We start from the raw sequence: 14,813 nt of genomic DNA, 5'->3' as shown, positions 1-14,813 counted from the left end.
CAAACCATTCTATGATTCTATGATTCTCCCTTAAAATATAATTACATACATTTTTATTTTGATTCTGTATACACACAAAAATGACATAATTTATCTCAACTGCAACATGTATTCATCTAAAAGAAACACAAGCAACTCATAAATGACCCACTAATAATGTACTTGCTAATTCTCTTTCAGACTGGATATTGTAAGCATTTTAAGACACTAAGAGGTATATTTAGTTGTAGGAACTAAAGACTAATTACCAGTACAGGAAAAAAAAAATAAATCAAAAGCATTACTATAATTAGGTTCATTTGTTTCACTTGGAGAGGAAAAATCCACAGTATTCTGGAAAATATTGCAATTTGATTAACACTATTTTCTTGACATTACTAGAGTTAGGAAATGAAGTCACAACTGATAGTTTATTTAAAAAAGAAAGAAATTTTATAGTCCCCTTTATGTAAAGGTCAGCTACTCTCAACTAACGTTCCCATGTACTGTGCTTTCTAGAAACAGGTTTTTCTTCATTTCCACTTAGTGCTACACATAACCGAAAGGACAAGAGATGCTAATTTGATCTTCCTAAATGTCACACACTGAAGAGCAAATGAAGGCTAAAGCAGGTACATTTCTGATGTGCACACCTTTTCAATCCCCTACATTAATCAGCATCAGGAGATTTCCAAGTATTTTGTTTCACAGGTCTTGCAATCAATGAAACATTTAGTCTCCAACAACTGGCCTGTTATACCTCATTACAGGATGGAAAAGTTAAAAAACATTCTTAATGACCAGGACACGTTCAAGAGCACTAGCTGACTATCACTGCGTAAAATGGGAGCTGAATCTTTACAAAAAAGGCCATTAAAGTTATCAGGGTCAGAATTTGACTTACCAACGATTTTCCTTTTTTCAGTAGAATTTGGTCATCTTTATATTTCTGTTTGTGAAAATGCTTCAATGGCATTTTAAAGCTAACTCCTATTTTAAACCTCATCAGTCAGCAATGTTACAGTAAGCAAACTGTATGCTCAAGATTCACTGGAGAAAGGAAAATTGTAATACTGAGTTGAAGGATTTCAATATAAAGCTGTTAAAAGTAATTTCAGACGTCTCAGGGAATCCAGTAACAATATCTTCTGAAAGACTAAGGATATGACAGAGGTCAGTTTGGAGTCATCCATGTTTACACCACAGCCTTCTCCTCTGAGTCAGGTGCTATTTCTTCTCTCAACAGAGGGGACACCATGGAACCTTCCTACAACCCTTTCAAAACCATAAAAGACTCCAAAACATCCTTCTAGATCATCTATTTGGCATCATTTTTTCCCCAGCGACCAGATTCCTATAGAGGTGGTTGATGCCCCATGCCTGTCAGCGTTTAAGAGCCATTCGGAAAATGCCCTTAATAACATCCTTTAGCTTTTGGTCAGCCCTGAATTGGTCAGGCAGTGAGACTAGATGATCATTGTGGTCCCTTCCAAATGAAATATTCTATTTAAATATTCCATTAGATGTCCACAGTTTACCTGCATTATCCTGTTAAAGCACCGTGCAATTGAAGAGGCCAATGATGCTCAAAGGACCATATTCCAATATTTTTCACAAGCATGCACGAGTGAGTAACCCTTCCATCACAACGGGATTTATTTTTTGGGAATGATCTAAGAGAGGACTTCTATCTTTCTAACTAACTGCTGTTTCTACCAGTTCATGTGTGGGTTGCCATTCTCTGCTCATTAGGAATGATAGCTCTCCTGAATGTACAAAACTTTGCCGCTGCATCCTTTCAGGAACATCTCTCATTGTGATCGATGCACACAACGGGGAACAAAAAGGGACTGTCAGACAGGGAACAAATAAATAGATCTTATTGCCAAGACCTGGCAGCTCCAATTGTTCCCAAACACAGCACCCAGCACAGACAACAATGCACCAATTCGACTCCTCTGCTGTGCCCACACTGGTATGCACTTCACTAGCCGGAGGGTTCAGCGCTACGGCTCATTTCAGGTATTATCTGTACTAATTGCTACAAACGCAACCACCAAAGGAAACCATTTCATGGAAGGACTCTGTTCAAGCAGGAGGAGACAAGGCAACATAGATGAGTAGTTTCTCTGCATCTTTGGGAGCTTACATGGACTGTAAGCCAAATGTAAAGTTAAGAAGACCTAGCAGAGTAACAAATTCAAATTCCTCCTAATTAACAGCTCTTAAGAGATCATTTGCAATGGGAAAAGTTTGTGCAAAAGCAAAGGATTCTGCTAAAGCTTTGTGCAAAAGCAAAGGGGAAAAAGCTTGCTTTCTCTGCTGCCAGGTAACATAACATATTTTATTCTTACAAGGAAATTTATTATTTTCTCCAACATAAAAACAGGTTTAAAATAATTTACAGTTCTTCACCATCCTACCTGCAGTGCTACATGAAAGCAAACAAAAGCAGCCTGCTGGATGTTACTTTAGAGCTGACTTGATCACACGCTGCTGCAGGTGATGGGCTCCTGCTAAGCATCACTGCACTCTGAAGAAACTGTTCTTATCAGTCAGACTTTCAAATGGGCATTTATATTCATTGGACATCTCTCAGTAGTAATACAGGGGAGCATGTACCTTCCCTGCATCAGTACAGTTGAAATACTGGGAAGTATTTAGGCATTATTCATGGTGGTTTCATTACTCACAATTAGAGCTTTTGGGCCAGATCTTCAGCTGGCATAAACTCAGCACAGCTCTATTTAAATTAAAGGAATCATGCTAATTTACACCAAATTATGATCTGTACTGAAGGTCTCTAAGGATTATCTACTTGATACGTCAGTTATTTTACCTAATTAAACTAGTTGAGAGTGTTTCCTGGTAAATTATGAGCCACCTACAATATTTATTCATTGAAGAGCTCAGGCTGTTAGGCAATACTCATATATCGCCTTTCTTTCCTTCCCTCCTTTTACTGAATATATCCCATCACAACTTTGGAGCTACATTATCAAACCTTCCCATACAAAGCTTGCATGGAAAAATACTTTTTGCTGAGCACTGACTGTTTAATGTTCATTTTTGTCTTTCTTGCTTACCAAAAGCTCTCATGGCTTTGAAGAAAATTTTAGGGAAGTGAAACATGGTGGATGAGCTCTTCTGCATCCTTATTTCATAATTATTGTTTAGCTACCAAGCTGATGCCAGGCTCGTATTTTCTAATGCTCCAAAATATTACAAAATAAGTCACAAAATCCTGACCATCATGTTGCCCAAAAAACCTTGTTCTGCTCAGTTGTGCCCTTCCTAGACCTCTGATTTTGTAACCGTTTGTTTTACTAATACACACAGCATGTTGGGTGGCATATCTTTGTTTTGTATATTCCAAAGGGTAAAGCACTATGACCATGAATCTTGGTATTAACTTTTATTGGCAGAGGGGCCTGGGTTTTGCTAAGTTTTCAACAGTACAGCACTGATTTCAGTTGTTCTACAACAACTTTAACAGTTTTGTTACATAATTTGCTCGGTTAGACTACAGGCACAGAATCCCTATTAAAACAATATTTTCTATATATTTGTAGGCATGAAGTAATCAGGAAAACAACATTTTTCTTACCATGATTCGCAACTGCATTATGACGAACCAGAATTCATTTTAATTACACAAGGAAAAGATTCAGATCTCTTACCTTTTATTTCTGTCTTCTATCTGCAAGATATAGACCATGTCATCGGCAACGTGAAGCTTGGAACTGCTGTCTCCCCATTTCAGCTTCAGGCTCTGAGGACCTGCTGCAGCACACTCTAACCGAGGAGGTAAGGGTGGTAACGGCCTGGTTTTTGCTTTAATAAAGTGGCTAAATGGTCCAGCTCCAATTTCATTGACAGCCTGGATCCTGATCCTAAAATGAACAACAATAAATGTTAAAGAAAGTGCTTTCACGAGGTTCTTGGTATAAAAAAGTCCTGAGAAACAAAACAGCCTTCTGGACCTGACTGCTTCGTCACTAACACAGTGCCCGCTCCCAGCTCTCAGTACTTTGCTTTGGCAAAATGAAAGGCTCTGTAAACATAACAAGTATTATCATCCTGTTTATAGTGTAAGAGCTGCAGTGAAGATACCAAGAAATGCAGTAAAGCGGAGGGGGGAAGATTTGGGTAAGCAATCTCAGAACCTGATGGCAGTCCCTTTAACCACATGAACAAGGGAGAGCAACACCGATACGAATCCAATCTGGAAAACATGAAGCGTGTAACTATGAATAAATACAATGCAGAAGTGTGTTGTGGTTGTCTAACAAAGGTCATGGACTAATTTAGGTGAGAACATCAAGTAAAAGCATTGGTGTCACTGCCATGAAACCCATCTCTGTGTTGGTAAGTATCTCTGAAGACCAAAGAACAGTATTATTTCAGTGTGTGCAGTGTCTCACAAAGCACACTATTTAACTATCTGAAACTCTACTGGGAAGAGCTAACCGAGAAGGTTAAATCTACAAACCTTCTACATGTCTTACACAAACTGTGGAAATACTAACCATCAGTGAACTATCTACTAGATCAAATAAAAGTTGGCCTCAAGTCACTCCCACAAGATGCACAAAAGCTCAAGCCATTTGAATCGCATTAAAGACATTTAGAAGAAAAGAAAAGCAGACGACCTAACTGGTCATAAAAGTTTTAATTTGGAAATAGTCTTAAGACTCCGCCAGTCGTCTAAATTCTATTTCTTTCTTAAGAGAATGACTCCTGGCTTCTGCTTTGTCACTTTCTCTTATCTGTCTGCAACTTAGTTTAATAATTATCACAATGAGAATCTGCTTACAGGAATGCTTGAAAAACAGTATTCTTTTACTATGGTAACATCAACATCCTAACAAAAATGTGAAATATGCATTTTGAAAGAGCTTTGAGGACTGTGTAACTAGAAATACTGGTACAGATGAGCCTGAAAAGTTTCCAAAGTTTGTTAAATCAAAGTGAAAATAAGAGAAAACAGGATGGACAAACTAATTCATTTTCTAGATAGTTCAGCCTGGTTTAGATAGCTGGACAGATGCCATTTACTTTGGAAATCCTGTGCACAGCAGCCTAGTATTTTCTCATGGGAAAAGACTCTCTACAAGAACTGTTGCTTCTTCTCAAAACGATCAGCCACCAAGCAGCCAGAAGTCCCTGGGGAAGGTGGTAGGGGGAGAAGAGCAGAACCTGGTACACCCCTACAACTGCCTGCTTCAGAGAAAGCAGAAGATAAATAGAACTGTCTTTGGTTGGCATAGCTACTTATTTTGATTGAAGTACATAAAGCAATGTAAGTTCATATAAACAACCTATGAAAAATTACTTCACTTTGAACAGCAAGTTGTCAGCTCTACCATTAGAAAAAGATTAGGCAGAGTTAAAGGGACAGGAAAAACCCTCCAGAGAACAACACTCTCCATTAAAAACAAAACAAAAACCCCCATATTTTCTGCAATTTCAAGAACAAAAATGGTTAAAAGATTAATAAACATATTGCAAAATAATAGAGCCTTATCTTCCGATTAGGCAGATAAAGTAATTGTACACTGTAAGAATGCACTGTGTTTACACAGCCATGTGGAAATGTGTGGTTAAACCTTCGCTTATTGACCCAGCCATTAACAAGGGTAAAAGCATTGCTTGGCATGGAGCTGCATTTTCCTTTTAACCTTCCTTTTGATTTCAGGAAATGTATCCTGACCACGTTACAACACTATACAACGGTGATCTCACCCTCTTCCTCCTAAAGGGTGGATGGTACGAAGAAACATGTAGTGGGAGCCTCCTCTTCAACTGCTGCATACAAGCATTTGACATAGAAAGAACAAAAGGCTTTTCTAGTATCTTAAGAAGTGTAATTAATATAGGCATTGATCTTATTTCATATTGTGTTATTGGTTTGCTTCAGACTGAAGAGTCATTACATTAATATTGAGTGGTTTCTCCAGGGAAAAAAAAAAAGTGAAAACTGCCTGGATTTTTGCTGGATTCTGGCAAGTTATCCATTAGCACATGCACAGAAACAGTTACATTACAAAAAGCTACTACTTTTTTGTAGATTGATTACAGCAACACGCTCTAGAGTACCTAGCCTTTTTTTTGGGTTTTATTTTGTATAATCCAAAATCCCAGTAACAACAAAGCCTCTCCTGTCCTCAAGCATCATAACTTTAACTCATTTCCAAATGGCAGCTACCACACTTAAAAACAAGCAGCAATTGAAACAAATCTCTCTCAAATATCACATCCCATTTCTTAAGCAGAAGCTGATAGATGTGCTTTTTAGATATGTGCATGAACATACATCTGCATTTACTTGTCTTCCCTTTGCCAGGTATTTGCACAAGGTAAGAATGTGTCTCTTCCCTCATTTGTTGTTGCTTCCATCTGCTGCACGGTGTTCTTGCTCCCACCTTCTGACACACACAAATACGCACACCCTCCAGCACCCCTTCTGACTTTGGAGCACTGTAAGACTTATGGAAACTCTTAAGTCTTAAAATAGAGACAGGCATCTTTCCAGATGTATGATGAGACTCGGAAAGCAAGAATTGATTTATTTGACTTTAACATGGCTGGATGCGGCTACCCTTTTTCTGCTGATTATACCACCATAAAACTCTTTGTAAATTGCCCCTACCATTCCCAGGTCCTGAGCTTGTTAGCCACGCACAAACGACTAGTTTTGGTTTTCTGTGCACATGGCAGCACAACCCAGACCCAGCTGTCCCCTCCCTCTGAACCACAGCAGTGTATCCACAATGGAAATATCCTCAGGGAAGGGGAGAAGGAAGAAGGGAAAAAGAAAGGGAGAAAGGAGGACCATCTGGAGGAGGGAGAATGCCTTGTACTGCAGCATCTTTGTTCCAGCTCAGGTGCTTTCTCACGCCCCTGCCCCAGCCTGCGACACTCGGAGCTCCTCCAGCTGGGTGGTACAGCCACGGTAGGTAAGGTAACTTCCACAATTAAGTGGAAACAAATTACTATTCACACAACTGACATTGGGAAAAATCAATTATTTTAGTGTAAAAGTAGTATATAGACATGTAGAAATATTTGCAATAAAACCACTTCCTGAATTCAACTTTTTCACTAATGGTTTTAAATTAAAATACCCCAAACAGCGTCTCGGAAAGGTGGTTTTAAAACCTGACAATCACAATTTGAAAGTAAGTTTTTTGCAAATGTAAAGACTATATTTAGGGATGGTACCTAATTCAGCAGACTCTGGACCAATAATATTTGTATTCATTCTCACATTTTCCTATTGCATCTTTTAAACATTTAGAAAAAAATAAATCAGACTAGGCAAATTTAGAAACTATTATAAGATCTCTAACCAACCATTCTAACATTCTCGACCCAGGAAAATAAACACACTGAACAGGATGCTATTTTCAGATTGGTCACAAAATCCTTTGTATAGTATTCCAACAAACTGAAAAATCAACTTTTGAATTAATCTTAAGAGTCTGACATGAGAAGAGTTTGATTTGCTAGTTCCCATAAGTGGAACGCCACCAGTTGCAATACATGTGCCTGTGGAAACTTGCAGGAGTTAAAATGCCAGAGATTTCCAAAGGGAGGAGAAGCAGCATGCCCCACCACCATCAGCACCCTGAATAGAATGGGGAGTAATCACACATAGCCCCCAGGACAAGCCAGCCCCACAGATCCCCACTCACTTTGCACTCTTCTGGGGCTGGAACAAGACCTACTTTTACACTCTGAAGTACAAATTTTGTTTTATAACCCACCTAAGCATTGCTAACTTAAGCATCCCTGTGGATTCTTCTCTCTTCATCTTGGAAGATCTTTTCCTCGATACAGCTTAGAAATGTAAAATGTCTAGAATTTTTATTCCTAAACCAAATTAAGTGTTGCTATTAAAATTTAATAAGGCTACTATGTATTTCTGTAAACGATGTAACTTCAGAAGAACATAAGCATTCTTAAAAATCGGAAGTTGTTTTGCAGTGAAGTACCTCAACAGCACAGCACTATTAACCATGGCAAGCGCTGAACGAAGCTTGGGAACAGTGTAACAGAAAATTAGTATTTCTATTACTGTTGCATAGTTATTTATTGTGGAATACTTATTAACTCACTTCTAGCGACAGCAGTTCACAGAAAACCAGTCCAAGTGTTTTTAAGCTATAATCAGAGCTTCCAGAGAGCTTCACAGCTATGTCAATAAAATGGAAAGACTGCAGAACTCTCAGACATATTTCTGCAGCTGCTCACCAGCAATGACGTTTACATAGTGCTTTTGCGAGGCATCTGCTTTTTGCAACAGGAGTGCTGGTCTGTGTCTGACAGTGGAGAAGTCCTCTTGAAATCAGCCCTATGCTGGCCGTTAGCAGCACGGCAGAGGCATGCTCCAGTTCCTCTTGTCTTAAATGTATTTTGGGATGCAAATCCTTCTTGTGGCCCGCTGGCTGGATTTGCTACTAAGACACAGAAACCATCCAACTTGTCACTTTCGAGGCCACCTCCGCAAAGGGCCTGGTGTTTGCTCAGTGTACACCTGAGTTGCTCATGTATGGCCATTCCCACACAGAAGCTGCAAGCAGCAAAGCAATGCCAGACCTAAGCTAACAAGTCCAACAGGGTGGACAACACGTAGACACACTGTTAGAATCACACCGCTATGCAAAACAATGTTCCTTTCCAATTTTAGACTTGGTGGATTCATAACCACCAAGATTTGCTTTCAATTTTGAGTTCCCACAAACAGAAACATTGACAGTGAAATTCCAATGCAACTAACACACACAAGCCCTTTGCTGATTTACTTCGAATTCTGTTGAAACTTTGGCAGGAGAGTTCAGAGCCTCAAACCCAGTAGTATTTGGCTGGTTTAATCTAGGAAAAACAAGGCCTGGAAGAAAACACATTCACTGCTTTTAAACACAGCAGGGAATAAACACTCGAGAGACAGAAGAGCTAGTTGAGTTAAACAAAGTTGACATGAAAAGAAAAACCACTGGTGAACAAATTTAGAGAATGAGATCAGTGATTGTCTAAAACACTCTTCTGATTAAAACAAGGAGGGCAAAAAACCCACCGCCTTTTAGCACTCAGCTTGATAAACATGCTTCTTACAGATACACTTATCAAGGCACAGACACTCTCTGATGAAAGACAGGTGTCAAGATAGGCTTGAAGAAGAAATATTAATGAAAGAGTTAATGATCGGTAGCAAATACACTTTGACATGCCTATTTTTATTAGCAGAAAAATACTTCAAACTATAGATGAGGTGCTTTTGCAACTCAACTGCAGTCACTTGTCTTCCCTGACAGGCATGAGATGCAAGATTTGGGGGTTTCTTTCCTTTGTTTTATTTAAAAGAGCTTTCATATATTATTACTTCTGATCAGTCATCCACTGTTTTGTGCTCTTCACAATGATTTTTTTTTTTGGTAGGAACTTAGTTGTTCAACAATATTTAGTTGCACTTAATGCTTGTGCTTTAGGCTTTTCATCTGGATCAGAGACAAGCAGACTCCCTGACTAAAAATACATGATTTAATATGGTGCTTTTTACAAAATAATGACATAAGAATAAAAAAATAAAATAAAAAAACCCTCCAGTATGATCTCAGTGTAACACCACTTTTCATGGTAGCTGCAGTAAGAGCCTCATGGACAAGACTGCAGCATGATTATAAAGAACAGTAATGTCCTGCCCATCCTTTCATTCCATATCTCCATTTCCAGGCTTTGAAGACAAGGATATTTCCCTAAAGGGAGCTGCAGACAACCCAGAACCAGCTAAAAAAGAGACTGAAGAAGGAAGACTTCAGTGAAGAATTTAGATGGTCCATTCTGGCTGTCTTGACTGCGTTGCTCTAGCTGTTTTGACTCTTGATTGAACATAAAAGGAGAAAACAGGAGTATGAGACTGCCCACAGATGATGCAGTTCCACAGCTAGGTAGCCAGTCAATAGACAAACTCTTCAACTTCTTCCTAGTTTTATTAGGTTTTTGACTCGCCTTCCATCAGTTGGGTTCCCTGGTCTGGCTTAGAGTAAGATCACATAAGCACCAGTGCTGACACAATGCAGAGTGAGAAACGTGGGAGAACATGGAGATGGAGGAGGTAAGACAACAAAAACCTGAATTAGCTCAAACCGTTGTGCAGCTTTATTCCTGTGCAGTATTTTCACAAACGCTTTAAACTAGCCTACACCCGCATGTCCACTAGAAGAGGTGGTCTTGTCCTCTTCTACCCCTTCCTTTCTCTCTACCCTTTTACACGGTAAAAAAAATAAGATTAGTTTTTGAGAAGACCAGTTTTCCCAGTGTGGAACGGTGTGACAGCACTTTGCTGGTGCAAAGGTGGGGACAACACAAGGCGGGGAGAAGAGGCTTCCTTTGACAGCAATGCTAGCTTAAATTGACCACAAAACCAGGATCTGAAATAAACACAGCAGAAGATAAGAAAAAGCTTGTATTTCATTACTGCCTTTGTCAAAAAAGATCACAGCGTTACAAGCCACTGGAAGAAGTTGGAGACAGCAATAACGTAGTCAGCATTTCCTGGATTTATATGATTGGTCTGGAACAGACAGGTTCTAAATCACCAAATTCCGATTTTGTCTTATTTTTCAGATTGTCAGAGGGATATATATATTTTTAATAAATCTACATCTTTATTTTTTATTACATGGTTTTAAAACCTAGATATTCTAGGCAAAGATCAGGAACTACTGTACTAGGCACTGCAAGCAAGATATGTTCCTTGCTTTAAATAACTTCTAGTATATGTATTTGCATACTTGCTACAAGTTCTCTTTTTTGGGTACATGATAAAATTTTAGAAATGAATTTTTCATTTAAACTCTACATGACCTGTAGGATTGTGACCTTGAATACAAATAAAAAAGAAAAATATTACAGGTCTGTGCCATGTCTAATTTTATAACTGTGCAATCAAGATTTCAGCTTTTATTAGAACAGCACTTAAAATAGAATTTCTTCTGTCACATCTTCTGCTGTATTGCTGTTCACTGCCTGTATGGAACAGTTTTCTTTTTTTTAAAATTAGCAATTAGGGAAAAAAACATATAAGCTTGAACATTAAAATAATAATCAAATTTTGGCAAGGTCACTTAGAAATTTAGACTCTGAAGCAATATAAAGAAATTGTTTTTAAATTCAGATTATCTTTTAATTAATCTCCATATACTAGAAACAAAAAATAGCTGTAGCTATACAGATAAAAGTTCATTGCTTGCAAACTGCTATGCCCTCACAGGGATCAATACAGTTAATAATGTAAACCTCTGGAATAGTACTGCTAAGCACCTGAAAAAACATGAGATGTCAGATTCCAATTTTAGTTATTTCCCATTTTTCAAGTTTATTTACCTACCAGTGTAGCCTTACCTTAGCAGAGCAACCTAAAAAGAAGGAGACGTCAGAGATAATGCAAGGGGAGAAGACAGAGGAAAAAGGGGGAGAGAAAGCAATATTTGAACATGAACTACTGCAATTCATTCCATAAAGGAATTATTGGTTGGTTGGGTGGTTGTTTTTTTGGTGTTTGTCCTCCCCCCCCCGCCATAAACATTTCCTATGTAAAATCAAGCTGTGTGATCTCATCCCAAGTGCTCTGTACCACATCAAAAAAAATTGTACTCACTGGTATGAGGTTTCTGGAAGTAAATCCTTGATAACATAACTAGTAACATTTCCTACTGGAATGCTGATGTCACCGAGGTCAATGTTGTATGATGTTATCTCAGCTCCATTATTGCATGGTTCTTCCCAGTTCAGTACAAGGCACACAGAGGGTGAGAGTTCAGAGGCATCCACGTGCTCATCTTCCAGCACGGAAAGGGTAGAGACTGCATTAGGCACAGATGCAGGGATTCTGCAGGTTACCAGGTCACTGTAGGGTCCAGCTCCTGCCTGGTTAATAGCCTGTGTGTTAAAAAAAAAATAATTTTTTTTACATGATAAATGTTCTCTTTTACATGTCTATCCAGTTCAAAATAATGAACTGTGCAGCCTGGAAGAGTTGTACAAATTCTTCAGAGGATATGCACTGCTGGCTTATTCTCTAAAGCATGACTTATACCCTCTACCTGTACTAGAGCAATTAGTATCTCCCTTTGTTACTCAGGAGTATCTCTCAGAAAAATTGGTGACTATTTCTCTTTTCCCTAGTAGCTATTTAATCAAACTTAACAGTAACCTTTTTATTAGCAGCAAACTTTGTTTAGTAAGGGAAAATGTCACAGTCATGCTGCCAGTGACAGGTGACATCACATTGTTCAGCAAATTGGCTACCTGAAATGGTTGAGTCGCCCTGTATAAAATCCTCAGTATACTGCAGAGCGCAACATCAGATGCCTTATGCAAGGAGACTACCCCTAGACATAAGGGGCATTTGGCTTGCTGAGAGCAATACTGGTTCCCAACTCAGAGGAAATATAGCTAATTTCATGCTAAAAAGTTTCTGATATAAGAATATAAGAACTCAGCATGGCGTTAAGTCTATGACTCAGACTTCCACAGAAGTCACAAATCACTAGGAAACCACTACCAAAGCACATCGCCCAGTATTTTCCACAAGAGAGAAGAGCAACCAATTATCAAGCTTCTCATCTTGACTCACAGATCCAGTATCCCAGTGGAAACCAAGTTCCAAAATCCGGCCCACTTCTGCTCATTAATTACAGAGGCTGCTGTTTTTGCAAGCTCAGCATTGCACATTTGTAGAGACCTGGTTTTTTACCAGCTGCTTGGTCAGTGGGACACGTTGTATAATGGCCTAGGAAATGACTAACATTACCTCTTAAGGATCATTAGAAGCTCCTTTGCATACAATCACAACCATGCAGGCTGGAAGGGCCCTTGGGACACAGCTAGTCCAACTTGCTACTCCAAGCAAGGTCAAAGCTGAACACAGACCAGGTTGTTCAGACTTTTGTCCAGTTGGGTCTTCAAAATTTCCAAGGATGGAGATTGCACAGCCCGTCTGGACCACTGTTACAACCCTTAATTGCCCGCACAGTGCTAACTTTTTCCTTTATATCTCATCTGAACATCTCTATTTCAAACTCTATCTGGAGCAAAACTGAACACAGTATTCCAGGTTCTCACAAATGGTATGTGACAGGCAATATCACCTTCCCTTGATCTGCTAGCTGCGTTTCTCCTGATACAGTCCAGCATTCTGCTAGCCCACAAGGTACACGGAGAGCTTATGATAGCGTATTATGGTATGGGCTGAGCTACAGGAGGCCCAGAAGGCAGAGATCTTCAAAAGCAACTTTGACATTGCCCAGCACTGTCCACCATCCACATTTCCTTTGCATTTGGAAAAGTGAGTCCAGAGTCTCCCACTGGATTACAATTAATTAGAAAACTTGGGTTCACAATGTTGCCAGTAGGACTATGATGGCAAGGAAAGCACACATCCAACAATTGTTTGATTTCTTATCTATGCTTAACTGTAGTGATCAACTTATTTCTGTTATGCATAACACAAACACAAAGCCGTGCTCTGTTTTTCCAGGAGGTGTTTTGTTCAATTAAAGAAAGAGATAATAAAGTTAGATTTGTCAGCCTTTAAAAAGCCCTTCAAACAAATCCTGCTTCAGGGACATCTTGTATTTAGCAAAGCGCTCCTAGAGCTGTTAAAAGTGAGCCTTGTTTCATGGTCTGCCAATGATATTATTTGTCTTGCCTCTAAATCAGTGTTTGGCAACCTGTATCTTGCTTCAAGCAATATATTTTCAGTGGTGCTTTTAACTGCTTTATTGGACAATCTCATAATCATAACTGATGGGAATTTCATTCTTCTTTGCTTCCTAAATACTTCCCCCCTCGTGCCCTCCCCACAAATGACACACTATTTCCCTTTGCAGAAGCCACAACTGTTTTCAGGAATATTCATTACAGGAAAAAAGTTGAGCAACAGTAAAGACAAATTATCTGCCCTGCAGTTATATGTGCCTGATTCTTTTTTATTGAGTTACAGTAGATGGAGATAGCAATACTGTGTGTATATCAGAAGGCAGAATAAACATGGTTTGGGGAATCTTTATTTTTAAAAAGTAAAAGAAATATTTTTGTGTTAAAGCTGCTAACAGATAAGAAAACCAGCTATTATTCTCTCCTTTTTATTAAAAAAAAAAAGACTAAAATTTCTGAAACTATTTAACTTTCCTTCTTTTTCTGCTATACTTTTTTTTTGAGGTTCGTTTGTTCGGGTTTTTTTAAATTGGCTAAATGTTCCAGTGTATCTTATAAGAAATTCTTCTCCATATAATACACAGGCCAGATCCAGAGGATGAAGTTCTCTAGAAAGTAATGCATGGGTCACTAATGGACTTCAAGAAAATATTTTAGTGCTGTTGTGCATTTCATTTAACTTCTGCCTATGGAGTAAATCATATTGGCTGAGTAGATTTGTGCAACATTTTTGTGGCAGGTAACTTAAAATGAACGCCCACTCAAAATCAACGATGCTATACAGCTGGCTGTTTCCATTTTTAACATTAAAATCTCCTTAAGCTCCTCACAGAAGTGGTCTCACCATCTCCTCCCTGCCCAGCGGATGTTGAATGCTTTCCCTCTTGCACAAACAAGAGGCACTTTCTGGCTCACACTTCCAAGCTACTCACACATGCTCTTTCAATTTGCCTTCCCCAACAGTGCCAGTTCAAGGTATACAGCCAGCTAGAACCAAGTCAGAAAATGCAGTTGAGTGTACTTAGAGCTGTGCGGTCCTAGCTCCTTGGCTGCTGGCCAGCCCCTTGAAAGCTACTTTGGGGGGGGGACGCCCCCCCGAAAAAAACCCAAAA

The 14,813-nt window shown here is 39.0% G+C and overlaps 1 protein-coding gene across 1 annotated transcript in view; it reads right to left on the bottom strand.

Annotated features, from left to right (window-relative positions):
- Nucleotides 1-3,655: 3,655 nt before the first annotated feature.
- The window catches only part of FNDC3B (fibronectin type III domain containing 3B), a gene marked incomplete at its 5' end in the record, with an annotated part of 72,744 nt that continues 61,586 nt past the window's right edge, over nt 3,656-14,813 (bottom strand). Inside the window, 2 exons of the mRNA XM_009705144.1 lie at nt 3,656-3,872; nt 11,642-11,922. Coding sequence (XP_009703446.1) covers nt 3,656-3,872; nt 11,642-11,922 — 498 coding nt within the window. The remainder of the gene's footprint in view (nt 3,873-11,641; nt 11,923-14,813) is intronic.

The sequence above is a fragment of the Cariama cristata genome, unplaced genomic scaffold, assembly GCF_000690535.1.
Source record: "Cariama cristata isolate BGI_N322 unplaced genomic scaffold, ASM69053v1 scaffold8938, whole genome shotgun sequence".
In the NCBI taxonomy this organism is placed as follows: domain Eukaryota; kingdom Metazoa; phylum Chordata; class Aves; order Cariamiformes; family Cariamidae; genus Cariama; species Cariama cristata.
This window is presented reverse-complemented; position numbering and strand designations above follow the sequence as displayed.